The 19,180-nt window shown below is 37.2% G+C and overlaps 1 protein-coding gene across 2 annotated transcripts in view; it reads left to right on the top strand.

The window, feature by feature from the left end:
• The first annotated feature begins 239 nt into the window (after nucleotides 1-239).
• ubr1 (ubiquitin protein ligase E3 component n-recognin 1) overlaps nucleotides 240-19,180 on the top strand; it is a 294,835-nt gene continuing 275,894 nt past the window's right edge. The window contains exon 1 of one of the 2 annotated variants that reach the window (XM_063054144.1): nucleotides 240-389. In XM_063054144.1, the coding sequence (XP_062910214.1) occupies nucleotides 303-389 (87 nt within the window). In that variant the 5' untranslated portion in view covers nucleotides 240-302. The remainder of the gene's footprint in view (nucleotides 390-19,180) is intronic. The other variant, XM_063054153.1, reaches the window with a different exon arrangement.

A 19,180-nucleotide genomic window follows, 5' to 3' on the forward strand; every position in this document is an offset into this window, starting at 1 on the left:
AACATGTAACGGCAACCATTCCTCGCACTCCACAAATGCTACTCGACTTGTTAAGTATCTCCAGCCTTTTCTGCCTATAGGTCAGATTTTCATTACCCGTAAACTGTTGCTTTTCTACTTCGAGCTCAGAGAAATGATACAAATCGGCTGGCAGTGAGCCTGGCCGTGGTGTTTTGAGTTGATGCCGACGAGCGCCGAGAGGTGGCGTTAGACACCGCAGCCTCGCTTCCTGTGAGTTGCCGTAGAACGTCGACGGCCGCAGCTGCAAAATTTCCGTGAATCGGCGACGAGGAGGGACGAAGATGGCGGATGAGGAGGAGGTGAAGGAGCCGACTGACGGCCGAGGGGAGTTAGCCGGCGTTTGGCTGGAGCCCGAACAAGTAGTCAGGGTGAGCGAGCGAAAGAAACCAGCGGGGGTGATGGTTGTTAACGACTCAGCAGGTGTTGGCAACGACTGGTTGCTGGGATTGGGATTGGAAGATCGTCCGGGGACGGGCCGAGAAGGTTTGCGGGGAAGGTGATGGTAGGGTCGGGACCTGATGGAAGGGGGAGGGTGAGGAAGAGGGGTTGGAAATTGGAGGGGAGGTAGAGGGATTGGGACTGCGCGGGGGGTGGGAATGGGAGTTGGGTTGGGACTGTGGGGAAGGGAGAGGTTGGGAGATGGAGTGTGTGCGGACCATGCGGAGGGGAGGAATGGCAGGAGGGTCGGGACCTGATGGAGGGGGGAAGGGTGAGGAAGAGGGGTTGGAAATGGGAGGGGAGGTAGAGGGATTGGGACTGCGGAGGGGATGGGCGGAGGTGAGGGACGGGTGGCAATAGAGTCTGGTCTGGCTGGAGTGGAGCAATGCTAAGTAAAGTTTAATGTTGCAGGTTGTCGTCGTCTAGTTAACTGTGGTTTATTGAAACAGAGGACATTCTGTGGGTTAGAACGTGTGGATTAATTTCATCTTGTAATTCCAAAACTCAGCATTTTGAAATAGATTAATATGTATGCGAATTTGATAATGTAAGAGTTTAACTCTGTGTATTGGTTGATAAATTTTTCACTTACATATATGGCAGTGTATAATGTGTGTCAGGTGGCTGGGTCACCTGGAGCTATGAGTACCTTTAAGAGGGAAACCAGGAGGACAAGTGGGTATACGATAGCTTTGTCAGATAAGGTAACAGAGACTGGTAAGAAATTCTGCAAGTATATTAAGAGTAAAGGATTAACTAGGGAATAAATAGATTGTGAGGATCAATGTGGTTGTGTTTGGAGCCCTAAGAGATGGTTGAGGTGTTCAATGAATAAATCTCATCTGATACCTCCTGGAGAAGGTAATGGAAGCAAAGGAATTGAGGAATATAGTAATGTATTGGAGCATATCCATACTTCAGCAGAGGAGGAGCTGGTGGTTAAATCCTCAGGGTCTGATCAAATAAATTCCAGGACATTGTGGGAAGCCAGAGAGAAAAAAATACTGGGTCCCTGACAGAGATACTTGCATCATTGATGAGGTACCAGAAGACTGGAGGGTGATGAGCAGTGCCCTTTTATTTTAGAAGGGCTGCAAAGGTAAGCCAGGGAACTACAGGCTGTACAACCTAACATCAGCTTTGGGAATGTTACTGCAGGGGATTCTGCAGTATAGGATCTGTTTTTATTCAGTTTTTTTTGAAGAGGTAACAGCATATTGATAACAGGACAGTATACATTTTAGCAAGGCCCACAAGTCTATTTTGTAATGTAAGGATTCACGGGATTCAGGATTCTCTCCCGTTGGCTTGATAGAAAGAGACAGAGTCTGGTAACGCGGGATTGTTAGTCATATTGGAGGCCTGCTACCAGTGATGTGCTACAGGGACCAGTGCTAGGCCTGCAGGAGGACCGCCCCTGTCTGCAAATGGAGTAGCAGTATTTTTGTGCTACTCTTAGTTTCTTTCTCTCCCCCTAGTTTAAGCTTTGAAATTAAAATTTTTACTTGCTGATTCTTGAGGGGGAACAATATGTCTATGTCTACAAGAAGTGGGAAGAATTTACCTGAACCTAGTGATAAAGGTAATGGGAAAGGAAAGGTGCAAAAGGAAAGATCTGATGAAATGCCATCGTGGGCTGAAGATATCGTTCGGACACTGAATTCAATTAAGGATCAGAATGGATCAATTAAAGACCAACTGGAAAAGAATAGTTATTTCTGGGAAAACTTAAAGACCTGGAAACTCAAGTTATTTCACATGAAGAGGAATTGAAGATAACTAAGCAAAAGTTGTCTGAAGCTACAACTCGTTCGGAAAGATATCAAAATAAGATTATAGACCTGGAAACTAGGTCTCGACGAAAGAATATGCGAATTGTTGGGCTGCAAGAAGGAGCTGAAGATGGAGATTTAACTGCTTACCACACTTTATTTCCTACCATTCTATCAAAGCCGCCTGCTATAGAAAGGGCATTTATCTCAAAATTGAAGGATTCTAGTAAACCAAGATCTGTTTTGGTTTGCTTTCATCACTTTAAAATTAAAGATCAAATAATGCGACAGGCAAGAAAACAGTTTTTAGATCTATGGAATCTGAGCTCCGCTTTTATGAAGATTATCCAAGAGAGATAATGGAACAAAGATCAAAATTTGCCCTGGTAATGAAACAAGCATATGAGAAAAAAAACGTTTTCCATCTTTGAGGTACCTGACAAGAATTAAAGTTTTCCTTTCTAATTCTCCTCCTCATACTTTTTTTGATCCAAAAGCTGCACTGGACTTTGTTCAGGCTATACCCGTCGCTGTTACTGACGCTGCTGTTGAATGATCTATCTGAAAGGCTGTTTGGCTATCTGTATATTATTTGCATTTTGGAAAGAAGATTTATGAAGGTCATTTGTATATTTCATTGAGAGACTAATTAAAGAAGACAAGGAGAGTTGTTCATTATTGCATACTGTTGGTTTTCCTTTGGAAAGATTTATGGCTTAAGTACATCTGTCTAAATGATCTCTGAACATTCTACGACTGAGAGAAGAAGATAAGGGGATTTGTTCCTTTAATTTAATACTTGGTTTGTTTCTTTTTTAATCAACTAATTGGTAGTTTTTTCTTACTAATAGGGCTTTTTATGTATTTTTTCTGTTTTATTGTAACATTTTATAATTGAATTTAAAGCTATTTTAGGGAATTAATATTAAACTTAAAGATGGCGCTGGTTTTTCTCTCTAAGAGATAACATTATTTTGGTTCTTGTTTATTAGTTGATGGAATGTAAATACTTTTTTGCTGAGACTTTATTGTTTTTTTTCCACAAGGTCATTCTACTTTTTTACTAACTGGGGGGAGGGAAAGAAAACACAGACAGAGCAGTCAGTAGCTTTGAATTCTATCATAGATCGCTTGCCTTTTCAGGCTTCTGGGTGTGGGTGGGTAGGTTTAGAGTTAGGAGTATTTTTCCATTGGGTGGTTCCGGAGCGTGCGTGTTTTTTATCTGGTTGTATTCTTCATCACTGCCATTTTTGATCATCCCGTATTGGTATGTGCTCTGTGCATGTATAAAGTAGAATAAAATTATAGTATGGTATTTAAACGGATTAATATAATAAGTTGGAATATACCTGGTTGGAATCATTCTATTAAATGAAAAAAGACTTCTAAAATTATTAACTGATTCCAAACTGATATAATTTTTGCTTGAGACACATACTAGATTTTTTAGATGGTGGAATGGTTTGCAATTTCACTCTACTTCTCAGAGTAAAACAAAAGGCGTGTCTATTTTTATTAAACTTAATATATTTATTCAAGAGGATATTGAATCAGATTCTAATGGTAGATTTTTAATTGTTAAAGGAACAATCTGTAACAGAAAAGTTGTTTTGGTTAATTTGTATGGTCCTAACTTAGATGATCCTTTTTTTAAAAAGGTATTTACTTTACTGCCTGATTTAAATGAATATATGCTGATAATGGGTGGGGATTTTAATTGCTGCTTAAATCCTATGATTGATAAGAGCTCAACCAATCAGTGACTTCCAAATCGATCCGCATCATTTATTAATTCCTTTTTGATTGATTTTGGGTTGATTGATTTGTGGAGGTATCTCCATCCCGATAATAGAGAATAATCTTTCTTCTCACATGTTTATAAAAAATATTCCAGGATCGATTATATTATAATCGGGGACTTCCGGTAGCGCTCATGGAGTGAAGTCGCGTTCTTGACTCGCTCCATTACCTCTGAGTTTTTTTTCTCTATGGTCAGCTATACTTTAATTAACCATTAAGGCATCAACTCTTACAATACTTTGAATTAAACTGAATTCTCCGACAACTGGATGAAACTTAGATCTGCTATGTCTAAGAACGGGAAAAACGGCAAGGATGGTAAACCTCCGGTTAAACCGAAAGCTACGGATCTCCTCCCGACTGAATCACCGGTGACTTTGAAAGCTATATCGGAGTTAATTCAGAGGGAAATTTCAACCTCTGTTAGGGAGATGATTCGTACGGAAATTGCAGACTCTGTTAAAGACCTGATTCATACGGAAATCTCAACTAATCTCCAGAAAATTGCCGATTCAATTGATAAGATGCAAACATTTATTGCGGAACATCAGTCGGCTATATCTGATCTTCAAAAATTCGCGCAACAAAGTGAGCTTAAGATGGGGAAAATCGAAGAAACAATTAATGTAATGAAGAAGAAACTTGACTTTCTGACTTTTAAAAACTCTGACTTGGAATCTAGAATGCGACGGCAGAATTTACGAATGATTGGGGTGCGGGAAGCTGTGGAATCTAACAACCCCATGAAGTATTTTTCTCAACTTTTAAAAGATGCATTCCCTACTGTATTTCCTGACCAACCACCGCTACTGGATCGTGTTCACAGAATCCCATCATACTCGTCTAGGTCAGATAGACCTAGGCATGTTATCTTACGTTTTCATTACTTTCAAGACAAGGAGAGACTGTTTCGATTCGCTCGATCTAAAGGTTTCATTGATTTTTCGGATCTTAGGTTCCGATTCGTGGAAGATTTCAGTAAACCAATCTGGGACCAACGGGTTCGCTACAGATCTGTGATGTCGGAATTCTATAAGATGGATTTAAGACCAGCGTTGCTGTACCCTGCACGTCTAAGGATTCGCATGTCAGATGGAGTCCTTCGTTTTTTTGATTCTCCATCGGATGCCCAGAGTTATCTGGATCAACTTTCACCTTCAACATCTTAATTGCTATTTTTTTTAATTATCTCCGTTGATCGGAGGCTGTGAATTGGTTGGTTTTAACTTTTTCGTGCCCTATTTGGGCAGAAAAGTTTATTTTTGATTTCTTAATATGGTTGCTAAACTTTCTTTTCAACTGCGTCATTTCTTTCTTTTTCCAGGGGATTCTGGGTGGTTACTTCCTTTTTGTCATCTTACGTATTTCCTGTGTGGCCTTAAATTTTGTAGTTTTTTAAAATTTTATTCTGTTTTGCTTTTTATAACCACTTTATGTCAATAATCTTATTTTTTCTTGTTGCTGTGTTTATTCATGGGTTTGGGGTTTATTGTGGTTTTTTTTTAATATATATTTTCTGGCTTTTGTTCTGTTGTGTGTGTATTTTAATTGAGCTACCTTTTTTTTACTTTTTTACTGTTTTACAATTAGCTGATCTTTTTCATATTTATACCTTTTTTTAGGGAGCGTATACCGGAAGTCATGGGGGTAGTTTTAGCGCTTGCTTCTTTCGGGCGGGTCTGCTTTAGATTTTGCCTTGGGCTCTTGGGGCGGGGGGGTGGTGGGAGGGGCTTCACGTTTTAGTTTGTTTCTCTTTGGGCTATATACATTATTGAAGTACTGGTTGCGTCCTTTTTCCCGGTATCTTTCGTATGTTCTGTTTCCTCTCCGGGTTTGTGGGTCGAGCCTATCGTCAATCCTCCTTGTTGTGGGTTGACTTTAGGATTTATGGAGTCTATTATTAATTTTGTCTCCTGGAATACTAACGGTCTTAATCATCCTATTAAAAGGAAAAAAGTTTTTAAAGTGTTCCGGAGACTTAAAGCACAAATTTTATTTTTACAAGAGACCCGTGTACGGAGGGGGGACAGACTACGTTTTTTTAAATTCTGGAAGGGACAACAATTTCATTCGAACTCCAATGCTAAGATTCGAGGCGTCTCTATTTTTATAGATTCCTCAGTTACTTTTATACAACAGGATATTATTTCTGATCCGAATGGTAGATTTTTATTGGTTAGTGGTTTACTATTTAATAAAAAAGTAGTTTTGGTTAATGTTTATGCTCCTAATATGGATTGTCCGGAATTTTATAAATCATTGTTTAATCAGTTTCCGAATTTGAACGAGTTTTCATTGATCTGGGGCGGAGATCTTAATACCTGTTTGTCTCCAGCTTTGGACCGTTCGGCTCCTTTACGGACCTTACCTAATAAATCTGCAAATTTGATTAATTTTTTCCTTTCTGATTCTGGGTCGACGGACATTTGGCGTTTTCTGCATCCTCAGGAAAAAGATTTTTCCTTCTTTTCACATGTTCATCATTCCTATTCAAGAATTGATTATTTTCTTATTGATTCTCGTCTTATTCCTTCAGTGATTAAATGTGATTATGATTCTATAACCATTTCGGATCATGGTCCACTTAAGCTTTCTATTAAAATTATGGCCAATATACCAAATAATAGACAATGGCGTTTTAATTCGCTGTTGCTTCAGGACTCGGACTTTGTTAATTTTATGAATGAACAGATTGAGCTTTTTTTTACAATTAACCATACAGAAGATATTTCGGTTAACACTCTTTGGGACACTTTTAAAGCCTATATTCGGGGTCAGATTATTTCGTATTCTGCTGCTTTGAGGAAGAAACAGAAGCAGGAGGAGATGGCAATTGTGGACAAGATTAAAGAAATTGATAAGAAATATGTTATGGCTCCTTCTGAGGAGTTATACAAACAAAGAACTGAACTTCAAATGGAACACAGTTTACTACTCTCGTCCTCGATTGTAAACCAATTAAAGAAAACAAGAAGTGACTTTTATGTTCACAGTGACAAAATTGGCAAGCTGCTGGCTAATCAATTGAAATCTAATTATGTTAAATCTCAAATCAATCATATTTATAACCAAAATGATCGATTGATACTGGATCATGTGGGGATTAATCAAACCTTTTGTGATTTTTATTCTCCTTTATATCAATCAGAGTCTCCTCGAGATTCTAAATATATGAATGATTTTTTAGATAAGTTACACTTCCCTCAGATTTCACAGGATATGTCTTCTTTATTAGATACTTCCATTACAATGGATGAGATTAAGAATGTTATTTTTTCTATGAATCTGGGGACAGCTCCTGGCCCGGATGGGTTTACCGTTGAATTTTATAAATGTTTTGCTTCTTTATTGATTCCTTGGCTCTGTAGGGTTTTTGAGGCTTCTCTGAAACTTGGTAAACTTCCTGAATCTTTTAATAGAGCATCAATTTCTCTAATACTAAAGAAGGATAAAGACCCTGTTCAATGTGCATCTTATAGACCAATATCTTTATTAAATGTTGATTCTAAAGTTTTTTCTAAGTTATTAGCAAATAGACTAGAAAAAGTACTTCCTTCTATTATTTCGGAAGACCAAACGGGTTTTATTAAAGGTCGTTACTCTTTTTATAATATTCGTACATTGTTAAATATCGTTTATACTCCCTCACAAAATGTTCCTGAGTGTGTTATTTCTTTAGATGCCGAGAAAGCTTTTGATAGAGTAGAATGGCCTTATTTATTTAAGGTGCTTGAAATGTTTAATTTTAGCTTGAAATTTATATCCTGGATTAAACTGTTATATCATTCCCCTGTAGCCTCGGTTCGTACTAACTCTTTAAACTCACCTTTTTTTCCTCTCTTTCGAGGTACTCGACAAGGCTGTCCTCTTAGTCCCCTATTATTTGATATTGCATTAGAACCTCTTGCAATTGCTATTCGAGAATCTTCAAATATTACTGGGATAACTCGGGGATTAAAGTCCCATAAATTATCACTCTATGCTGATGATTTACTTTTATATATTTCTAATCCTGAGAAATCCATTCCTGCTGTTTTAGAGTTATTAGCACAATTTGGTTTTTTCTCAGGTTATAAATTAAATCTTAGTAAGAGTGAACTTTTTCCGATTAATGAACATCTTCCCTTATATTATAAATTTCCATTTAAATTGATTAATAATTATTTTTCATATCTTGGGATTAAAATTACTTGTAAATACAAAGATTTATTTAAGACTAACTTTTTACCATTAATAGACCATATTACTCAACTTTCATCTAAATGGTTTCCCTTATATTTAACTTTGATTGGTCGTATTAATGCAGTTAAGATGTTTTTTTTGCCAAAATTTTTATATGTGTTTCAGGCATTACCAATTTTCGTTCCAAAATCTTTCTTTGATAAAGTTGACTCTAAAATTTCTTCATTTATTTGGCAGAATAAGAATCCGAGACTGGGTAAAATACATTTACAGAAAGCTAAGAGAGATGGAGGTTTAGCATTACCTAACTTTAGATTCTATTATTGGGCTATTAATATTCGACATATGAAATTTTGGTTACTTGACCAGGACATACTATCTATTCCTAAATGGGTAGCATTGGAATTACAATCTGTTCAGGGTTATACACTTGGCTCTATTTTAGGCTCCTCTCTCCCTTTTGATTCGAAACGCCTTAAGCAGGTCTCTAACCCGATAGTTAAATATGCTTTGCGCATTTGGTTTCAATTCAGAAAATTTTTTGATCTTAATCAATTCGGGTTAGCGATTCCTATTTTAGGTAACATATTTTTTCCTCCCTCTTTTACGGATCGCGCTTTTCAAACTTGGAAGACTAAGGGTATTTTACGGTTTTTGGATTTATTTTTAGATGGTTCCCTTATGTCTTTTGAACAATTATCTAATAAATATAACTTATCAAGAATACATTTTTTTAGATATTTACAAGTTAGAAATTTCCTAAGTACTATACTTTCTTCCTTTCCAATGCTTCCTCCTACATATATTTTAGATTCGATAATTAACCTCAATCCATGTCAGAAAGGTGCATCAGCTATGATTTATAATATTATTATGAAACTTAGGAAAGCTCCATTTGATAAGATTAGGGTAGATTGGGAACAGGAATTGGGGCTTACCATTTCTGTGGATGATTGGGGGCAGATTTTACAATTAGTTAATACTTCCTCTATTTGTGCTAAACATTCCCTAATTCAATTTAAAGTGGTTCATAGAGCACATATGTCCAAAGATAAGTTGGCGCGTTTTTACTCGCATATTAATCCTTTCTGTGATAGATGTTCGGGGCAGATAGCCTCTTTAACTCATATGTTTTGGTCTTGCCCTACTTTGGAAACTTTTTGGAGAGATATTTTTAATATTATTTCTAAGGTATTAAATATAGATATCTCTCCTCACCCTATTACTGCTATCTTTGGACTACCTAAAATTTCTAGTAATCTTTCCCCTTCAGCCCGTAGAATGATTGCATTTCTTACTTTAATGGCGAAAAGATGTATTTTACAACATTGGAAAGAGCTTAATGCTCCAACTACCTTTTTTAGGTTTTCTCAGACGATTTTATGTTTGAATTTGGAGAAAATTAGAAGTAACCTTTATGATTCTTCATTTAAATTTGAACAGATTTGGGGACCTTTTATTCGATATTTTCATTTAATGTAATATTTACCCTTGTTTTTTTTTCACTGTTTTTAATGGAGGTCGGGATTGAGGACGTGATTTTAAGTTTAACTCTGTTTGGTTTCAAGTTAGCCCATTGCTTTGCCTTGCTTTTAGTTAGTTGCACGGTGGGGTTTTTTTTGGGGTTTTTTTTTCTTTTTTTCCATTGATATATATAAAATTTAGTATACTATTATGTTATCTTGGTTTCTTATGTTTAAATTACATTGTTTGTAGTATTTTTTTTTGGTATTGATACCTTTTGGAATTTTATTATACTTTAACATTGTATTAATGTTTATATGGCTTACCTTTTTTGTATACTTAATAAAAAGATTTAAAAAGAAAGAAAGATTATATTATAATCGATCCCCGCTTCTTACCTAGTGTTAAAACTTGCAAATATGACGCTATTGCTGTATCTGATCATGCACCTCTGAGTTTGTCTTTTGAATTTGATGATGTCATTCTTGCCCGCCCACCTTGGCGCATGTCTCAGACATTATTGCAAAACTCTGACTTTGTCAGTTTCATTGAAACACAGATAAAATAATTTTTTCTTTTTAATGATGTAGGCAGTATGTCTAAATTAGTTATATGGGATACATTTAAAGCATTTTTACATGGTCAGATTATTTCTTATTCAACTAAACTTAAAAAAACAAACTAAAGCAGAATTAGATAGAATTTCAAAACAAATTAAAGATTTTGATAATATCTATGTAATTTCCCCCAATACTGATTTATTTAAACAAAGGGTGGAACTTCAATCACAATATAACCTGTTATTAACTCATCCCATTGAAGGATATTTGCTTAAGTTAAAGAGCCAATTTTATATGTTTGGAGATAAAAATGATAAACTACTTGTATCTCAATTAAAAATAGCTGCAACCAAAAGGTAAATCATGAAAATTTGTAGGAAAGATGGTACCCTAGCTCAGGAATATGAAGAAATTAATGAGATTTTTCAAGATTTTTATGTTGAGCTTTATAAATCTCAATGTCTGTTAGATTCCTCTGAAATGAATGCTTTTTTACAAAAGATTGTTTTTCCTAAAATCTCGGTTGAGGATCAAAAAACTCTCTGCTCAAATCACTGAAGCCAAAATTCATAAAGCTATTTTTTCAATGCAATCTGGTAAGTCCCTGGGACTTCATGGCTATCCTGTAGAATTTTATAAAAAATTTGGGAAGATGCCTTCTCTGTATATGTTGGAAATGTTTAAGGATTCTTTTGTGAAAGGTGACTTGCCCTCTACTTTTTATGAGGCTTCTATTTCTTTAATTCTTAAAAAAGATAACGATCCTACTGACTGTGCTTCATATAGACCTATTTCATTACTGAACGTTGATGCTGAGATTTTGTCAAAGATAATGGCCAATCGGTTGGAGAAATATTTTGGGTAAAATTATTTTTAAAGATCAAACAGGCTTTATAAAGGGTCGCTATTCTTTTTCAAATGTTCAGAGACTATTTAACATTATATATTCACCCTCTTTTCAAACTCCACAATGTGTTGTATCTTTGGATGCTGAAAAAGCGTTCGATCGAGTTGAATGGAAATATTTATCCAATGTTTTAGAGAAATTTGGCTTTGCTAATTTTAATAATTGGATTAAAATGATATATAAAGCCCCTTTTGCTACACTTGTCACTAACAATTGTAGGTCTTTTTTTTCAGCTTTCATGGGGGGCAAGGCAAGGTTGTCCATTAAGTCCTTTGTTGTTTAATTTAATATTAGAACCCCTTGCTATTGCTCTTCGTGAGGCTAAAAATATCCATGGGATTTTTGTGAATGAGACCATGCATAAGATCTGTCTTTACGCTGATGATTTATTGGTTTATATATCTAACCCTGACGAATCCATTCCTGCCTTGCTAAAATTATTTAATTAATTTGGAGATTTTTCAGGATATAAAATAATTTTTAGTAAAAGTGAATTGTTTCCTTTAAATGATTCTGTCTCTATATAAGATAATACTCCTTTTAAAGTTACAGATTCTTTTAGATACCTAGGTATTATAATTACTAAAAAATATAAGGATCTTTATAAAGCCAATTTTGTTCCCTTAGTAGACTCTATGAAGTATTTATTTAGTAGATAGAGTCCACTTACATTTTCACTTGTTGGTCGTATTCATATAGTTAAAATGATGATTTTACCGACATTTTTATATTTATTTCAGAATATTCCTGTTTTTTTGACTAGGAAGTTTTTTGATCGGACTGATTCTATTATTTTATCTTTTATTTGGAATAATAAACGGCCAAGAATTAGTAAATGTCACTTACAGAAATTGAAAAAGGATGGAGGTCTTGCTTTGCCTAACGTAAGAATGTATTATTGGACTGTTAATGTGCGATATATGTCTTTTTGGTTATACTGCGTTGATAGGAGTGATCGGCCAATTTGGGTAGACCTGGAACTGGAAGTTGTAAAACAGTTTTATTTAACCTTGTTATTGGGAGCTCCTTTACCTATGCAATTAGTTAAAGTTGTTAATTTAAACCTATATCCCGTGATTAAGTATTCTTTACAAATTTGGCTCCAGTTCCGCAATTTTTTTTAATCTTAAAAAATTTAAACTTTGTAGTTTAATTTACCGAAATTACTTTTTTTAACCTTCTTTGAGTGATCCAATTTTTTTACTTTGGAAAAATAAAGGTATTAATTCTTTTTTGGATTTATTTAAAGAAGATAGATTGATGTCTTTTGAACAATTAATTGATAAATATTCTCTTTCATACTCATACTTTCTGCAATACCTTCAAGTTAGACATTTTTTACAAAAATATTTAGTAATTTTCCTTACATATTGGAGGCTGACCTGTTAGATACTATTATGAGTATGAATCCTTGGATTAAGGGTTCTATTGGAAGAATTTATAATTTATTATTGCAATTGGATAAGCGTCCTTTATGTAAGATTAAACAGGATTGGGAAAAGGAACTTAATTTGACTTTTATGACGGAGGATTGGATGCGGATTTTGAAGTTGGTTAATTCTTTTTCAATTTGTGCTAGCCATTCATTGATTCAATTTAAAATTGTACATCGTTATCATTTGAGAAAGGAGAGACTTTCTAAAATCTTTTCTAATGTTAGTCATTGTGATAGATGTAAAACTGAGATAGCTACACTGACATGTATGTTTTGGTCTTGTTCTATATTGGAACAGTTCTGGAAGTCGGTTTTTTCAACAATTTCTAAAGCACTTAAAGCTAATTTACAACCTAATAAATTAACTGTGCTTTTTGGAATAATTCCTCAAAATATTCATGGTATTTCTGTGTCTGACCAACATGTTATTGCATTTGTTACATTGATAGCTGGGAGGGCCATTTTGTTGAAGTGGAAGGATACATCAGCTCCCACTTTGTCACAATGGTTCTGTCAAGTGATACTATGTCTTAGTTTGGAGAAAATTAGAAGTCGAACCTTTGAACCTTTATTTGTTTTTGTGGAAGATGGGGCTCATTTGCTCATTATTATCATTTGAGTTAATTGATATAATTTTTCCATGATCTAATTGTAAATTTTTTAGTATATTTTCTTGCTGGCGGTGTGATGTTTACTTTTAGAAGCTTTTTGTATGACATAGGACTCCGGGGTTGTACACCTAATGAGTTCTTTTTTTTTCTCACTTTTCTGCTTAGAAGGTTTTTTTTGTTATCACAAAAAATTTTTTTCAATCTTTAAGATAATATCTTTTTTGAGACATTGTAAGTGTTGTTACTTCAATGTATTCATGTTATTTTTCCTGAAAAACAATAAAAAGATTTGAAAAGAAAGAAAAAGACATTTGTATTAATGATTTGGATGAGTGTTGTTAATATGATTAGTATGTTTGCAACTGATACCGCAATTGTTGGTCCAGTTCACAGTGAGGAAGATTACCACAGGCTGAACTGGGGAAGTGGGCCAAGAAATGGCAAGTAGAACTCAGGCAAGTGGTAGGTATTGTATTTTGAAAAGTTGTACCAGGGCAGCACTTGGTCCCTGAAAATTGATGTAGAAAAGAGAGATCTAGGATACAGGTACATAATTCCTGTAATGTTGTACACAGATAGGTGGAGAAGGTGTCGGGTATGCTTGCCTTCATTGATTGGTGTGTTGAATCCAGGAGTTGGGACATCATCTTGAAACTGGACAAGTCATTGATGTGACCACATAGAAGATTATGCTTAATACTGATCACTCAGCTATAGGAAGGATATCATTAAAATGGAAAGGGTGCCGAAAAGATTCACAAGGATGTTTCCAGAATTAGGGAATCAATAGATCTTGAGGATCAATGTGGTTGCATTTGGAGCCCCAAGAGCTGGTTGAGGTGTTCAATGAATAAATCTCATCTGATACCTCCATGAGAAGGTAATGGAAGCTAAGGAATAACGGAACATAGTAATGTATGGACAGGCTGGGACTTTATTACCTGGAGTATAGATGGCTGAGGAGGTGACTTTGTTTAAGTATGAGAAGGGGTTTACCAGCACATGCACTAAGAATTAGAATGCATGTGTTATAACTTGGGAAAGTCAGAAAAACTTGGGTCGTTTTCTTGGGAGCAGCAGAGGCTGAGGGGAGATCTGATGGAGATTTACAAGATTCTGAGAAGCATAGATAGAGTATACAGACAGTATGTTTTCCCAGGGTTGAAATGTCCAATAACAGAGGGTATGCATTTAATGTGAGAGGAAGAAAATTCAAGGGAGATGTGATGGGCAAGTTACTCTGACTTTTGGCAGTTGGAAATACTCTTAATCAGTTCCTGTACCTCAATGTTCACCCCATTGCCTGATCTCTATCCTCTGATTCCTATAATATCCAAAAATGCATTGCTCTCGAGTAGAGAATTCTGAAAGTTTGTAATCTATGGAGTGAGTACATTTCCCAAAGTAATTCATAACAGGAAGAGTATTGTATCCAACACCCTCAATGGTTCTAGAATCTCTGAGAGGAAGTGGGCTATTGATATCTACCCTGGCATTCCTTATCTGAGTTTTTTTCTGGTATCAATGAAGTCAGCTCTTGTTCATCTAAACTCTTCTGTGGTTATAGGGTGCTTTTATTAATCTTTCCTCATAGGACAACCTCTTTCCCAAAGGAATCACTTCAGTAATTTGATACTATGTTAACTCCAAGGTTTCCCATATTTTCCCATTCGAATATATAACCTTTAATTTGAACTTTTTTCTTTATTTTTAATTAACCACTGTTAAGTGTCTCCTTCACTTAATCTGGTTAACCTATTGCTACTTTATCCTTTAAATCTGTAAGCTTTCCCACACTTGAAACCCTTTAAAGTGTCATCTACAACCTTTGTTAAACAGTTTAGCAAAATATGCAGAGTCTCTGCTCCAGTGTAGCAGCAGCACTCTTCCAGTACTTTATGCTAGTGTCCTGTGAATTGAAATCCTTCTCCCAAGTTATTCTTCTTTCATTCAAACTTTCATTCATGGAGTACCAATCTCCATGCTGTTAAGTTAACAATACTGACATTACCGTCAGTGAGACTTTTAAAATTTCAGCCCAAGCTTCTGGATATATCTTGAGGAATCTTGTTCTTGATTTTATCTATATTGTTGATTTCTACATTGACCTTGACAATGGGATCCTTTAATGACAGAGGAAAAAGCCATTCTGTCTGTCTAGCTGTCAGGGGAGCAAGCTTTTATTTCCATTCCCCTCCCCTCATTTCCTTATCATCCTGCAACCTATTATCAGAGGCCGATCAATTCCACTTTGATTCTTTTTGCCATTAACCCACACAGTGATAACCTACCAATGAATTCTTGGGATATGTGAGAAAACTCGGAACACCGACGGCAAACTTCTACAGTAACGAAGTAACATCTGCTCTCATGATGAGGCTTTTCATTCCAGGACGAGGGAGATGTCCTCCTCTTTTAAAGAAAGGGGCTTCCCTTCCTCCACCATCAACTCTGCTCTCAAACGCATCTCCCCATTTCACGCACATCTGCTCTCACTCCATCCTCCCGCCACCCTACTAGGAATAGGGCTCCCCTGGTCCTCATCTACCACCCCACCAGCGTCCGGGTCCAACATATTATTCTCTGTAACTTCCGCCACCTCCAAGCACATCCCACCACTAAGCACATCTTTCCCTCCCCCCCCCCCCCGCTTTCCACAGGGATCGCTCCCTACGCGACTCCCTTGTCCATTCGTCCCCCACATCCCTCCCCACTGATCTCCCTCCTGGCACTTATCCTTGTAAGCGGAACAAGTGCTACACATGCCCTTACACTTCCTCCCTTACCACCATTCAGGGCCCCAGACAGTCCTTCCAGGTGAGGCGACACTTCACCTGTGAGTCAGCTGGGGTGATATACTGCATCCGGTGCTCCCGATGTGGCCTTCTATATATTGGCGAGACCCACGCAGACTGGGAGATCGTTTTGCTGAACACTTACGCTCTGTCTGCCAGAGAAAGCAGGATCTCCCAGTGGCCACACATTTTAATTCCACATCCCATTCCCATTCTGATATGTCTATCCACGGCCTCCTCTACTGTAAAGATGAAGCCACACTCAGGTTGGAGGAACAACACCTTAAATTCTGTCTGGGTAGCCTCCAACCTGATGGCATGAACATTGACTTCTCAAACTTCCGCTAATGCCCCACCTCCCCCTCGTACCCTAACCGTTATTTATTTATATACACACATTCTTTTTCTCTCCTTTTTTTCCCCTCTGTCCCTCTGACTATACCCCTTGCCCATCCTCTGGGTTTCCCCCCTCCCCCTTTTCCTTCTCCCTGGGCTTCCTGTCCCATGATCCTCTCATATCCCTTTTGCCAATCACCTGTCCAGCTCTTGGCCCCATTCCTTCCCTCTCCTGTCTTCTCCTATCATTTTGGATCTCCCCCTCCCACTTTCAAATCTCTTACTAGCTCTTCCTTCAGTTAGTCCTGACGAAGGGTCTCGGCCCGAAACGTTGACTATACCTCTTCCTAGAGATGCTGCCTGGCCTGCTGCGTTCACCAGCAACTTTGATGTGTGTGGCAGTAACAAAGTGAATGTGTAAACTGCTTCACTCTCCCATCCTTCCATTCCAGCCCACTTATCTCATGGATAAATAGCAGCAAGCATGTAAAGGAATATTTCTTTAACTGGCACCAGCAAGACAGTGTGCTGTTTTTGACCTTCCTCTCAAGGAAGTGTCTATTGTAGATATTCTTTTTCTTTTTTTTTACACCGAACTAGTCTGCAATATCCTTTGTTCACATCAACACTTGGCGGTAAGTTTTGTTTTCTGTATTCACAATGATTTGATTTATTTAATAGTCTGTAAGATTATTGAATGTTATAAAAGTGTACTATATTTGGCATTTCTTTAGATTTTGTAACTGCACTAATCATTAGCTTAAATTTGAAATACTACAAGTTATAAAATGAAATACATCTTGAATCTATTTCTCAACTGGATCATTTTTTTGTGTATACACTCAGTTAACATTTCACTCCATTTGAGTGTCTTCTGTAGCAACTCTCCCCTTCTCTTTCCCTGTTAACCTCAGAATTTTTCTTCCTTCAAGCATTTGGCCAACTTCCTTCTGAACATTGATACTAAAGCAGTTCAAACAGCTTGGGTCAGTTTAGGTTTTAGAGGGGAATATGTCATATACAGCAGAAGGGGTTATTTGTCCTGTTAAGCCTGACTTGGAATTATGAAGGCATGTTTTGATTCCATTTTTTGAAAGAAATTTTGGATTGATTTTAAGAATTGCTTGCTTTCTCTGAATTTATGAATAGAGGTTCATTGCTCGGTCCTGGGCAAATAATTTGTTCTGGGAACTTCATCAGTTACGTGGAAACTTAAGTTACGTTGCATTTTATTTTTACTGTTAACAGTTGATTGTTCAGTAAATTTTAAATGGGTGTTCTCTGCTCATTGTTTTGGGGATGTGCAAATGGATGAGGATTAATGCAATTTATGAGGAACTGTATCTGAGATATACTAATTAATGGTTCTTTGTTTTAAAATCAACAAATGAATAAAGGCTAATGCTGTGAAACCATTGAGGTGGGGTAAAGTTGCATTCATATGGCATATTTAAATTACAGGTGATTTTGAAATATGTCATAAGTCAGCAATTTTTTATGTGTGGAAACAAGTCAATTTTGAAATATGGCGTACAGAGGCTCCGATAAACAATACTTCTTCATTTTAAGGAATAAAGTCAGGACCTGTGGAAATTCCCCTGTTCATACTACGGAGGAATTTACACAAGTGAAAAAACAAATACCATGGCAAAGATTAGTGGTCGCCAACCACCGGGCTGTGAAGCATGTGCTACCGGGACACGAGGAAACGATATGAGTCAGCTGCACCTTTCCTCATTCCCTGTCACGCCCACTGTTGAACTTAAACGCACGCGAGGTCATCAGTCGGCCATTAACCTACAACTACTCGATGAGTAAAAAAAAACAAATGTTGCTTGAGAGTTTCTTTGGAAGAGATGGTAGGGGACATAAAAGGCCTAACGATGATGATAACGCAGAGACACCTGAGGCTGAGACTGCAAGAAAAGAAAGCTTCCTTCAACAGAAAATACGACGATTCGTACATAAAATATGGCTTTATTGTGACCGGTGACTCGCACGCTCCAAGCCCCCTGTGTGTGATATGTGGAGACAAGCTGTCTAATGAGGCAATGAAGCCCTCAAAACTGCTTCGGCACCTTGGGTCCAAGCACCCTGCACTTAAAGACAAACCCATTTGAGTTTTTTGAGTGGAAAAAACGTGAGCAAGCGGGACAGAAGCAAGTGCTGAGAGCCACCACCTCCACAAATGCTGCTGCTCTGAGAGCATCGTACTTAGTGACTGGCCGTATTGCTAAGGCTAAGAAGCCTTTCGCTGTTGGTGAAGAATTGATTCTGCCTGCTGCCAAGGACATGTGCCATGAACTGTTGGGAGAGGCTGCAGCTAATAAGATGGCACAGGTTTCTCTTTCAGCGACCACAGTTTCAAGAAGAATCGATGATATAGTGGAGGACGTCGAAGCACAGCTGGTGGAACGGCTTAACAAGTCTGGTTTCACTATCCAAGTCAAAGAGGTTGCTCCTGAATGCCAGTCTACACACAGGGAAATGCTGGCTAGCCAAAAAATGTCACCTGATCTTAACAGCCTATTGAGTAACGTTGTTGAAGTTATAAATCACATCAAAACAAAAGCCCTTAACTCACGTCTGTTTGAGCAGCTTTGCGAGGAAATGGATGCAGAGCATTAACGCCTTCTCTCATTGAAGTCAGGTGGCTATCAAGGGGAAGAGCCCTGGCCAGAGTTTTTGAGTTAAGAGAGCAGCTACAGAGATCTCTTACAGGAAAAAAGTCACCACTGGCAGCAAACTTCAGTGATGAGGAGTGGATAGCAGAACTCACTTATCTGTGTGACATCTTCAACCTGCTCAATGAACTCAATTTGTCACTTCAGAGGAGAATGATAATTGTCTTCAAATTGG

This window comes from Mobula hypostoma, chromosome 1 (genome assembly GCF_963921235.1).
Source record: "Mobula hypostoma chromosome 1, sMobHyp1.1, whole genome shotgun sequence".
Lineage (NCBI taxonomy): Eukaryota > Metazoa > Chordata > Chondrichthyes > Myliobatiformes > Myliobatidae > Mobula > Mobula hypostoma.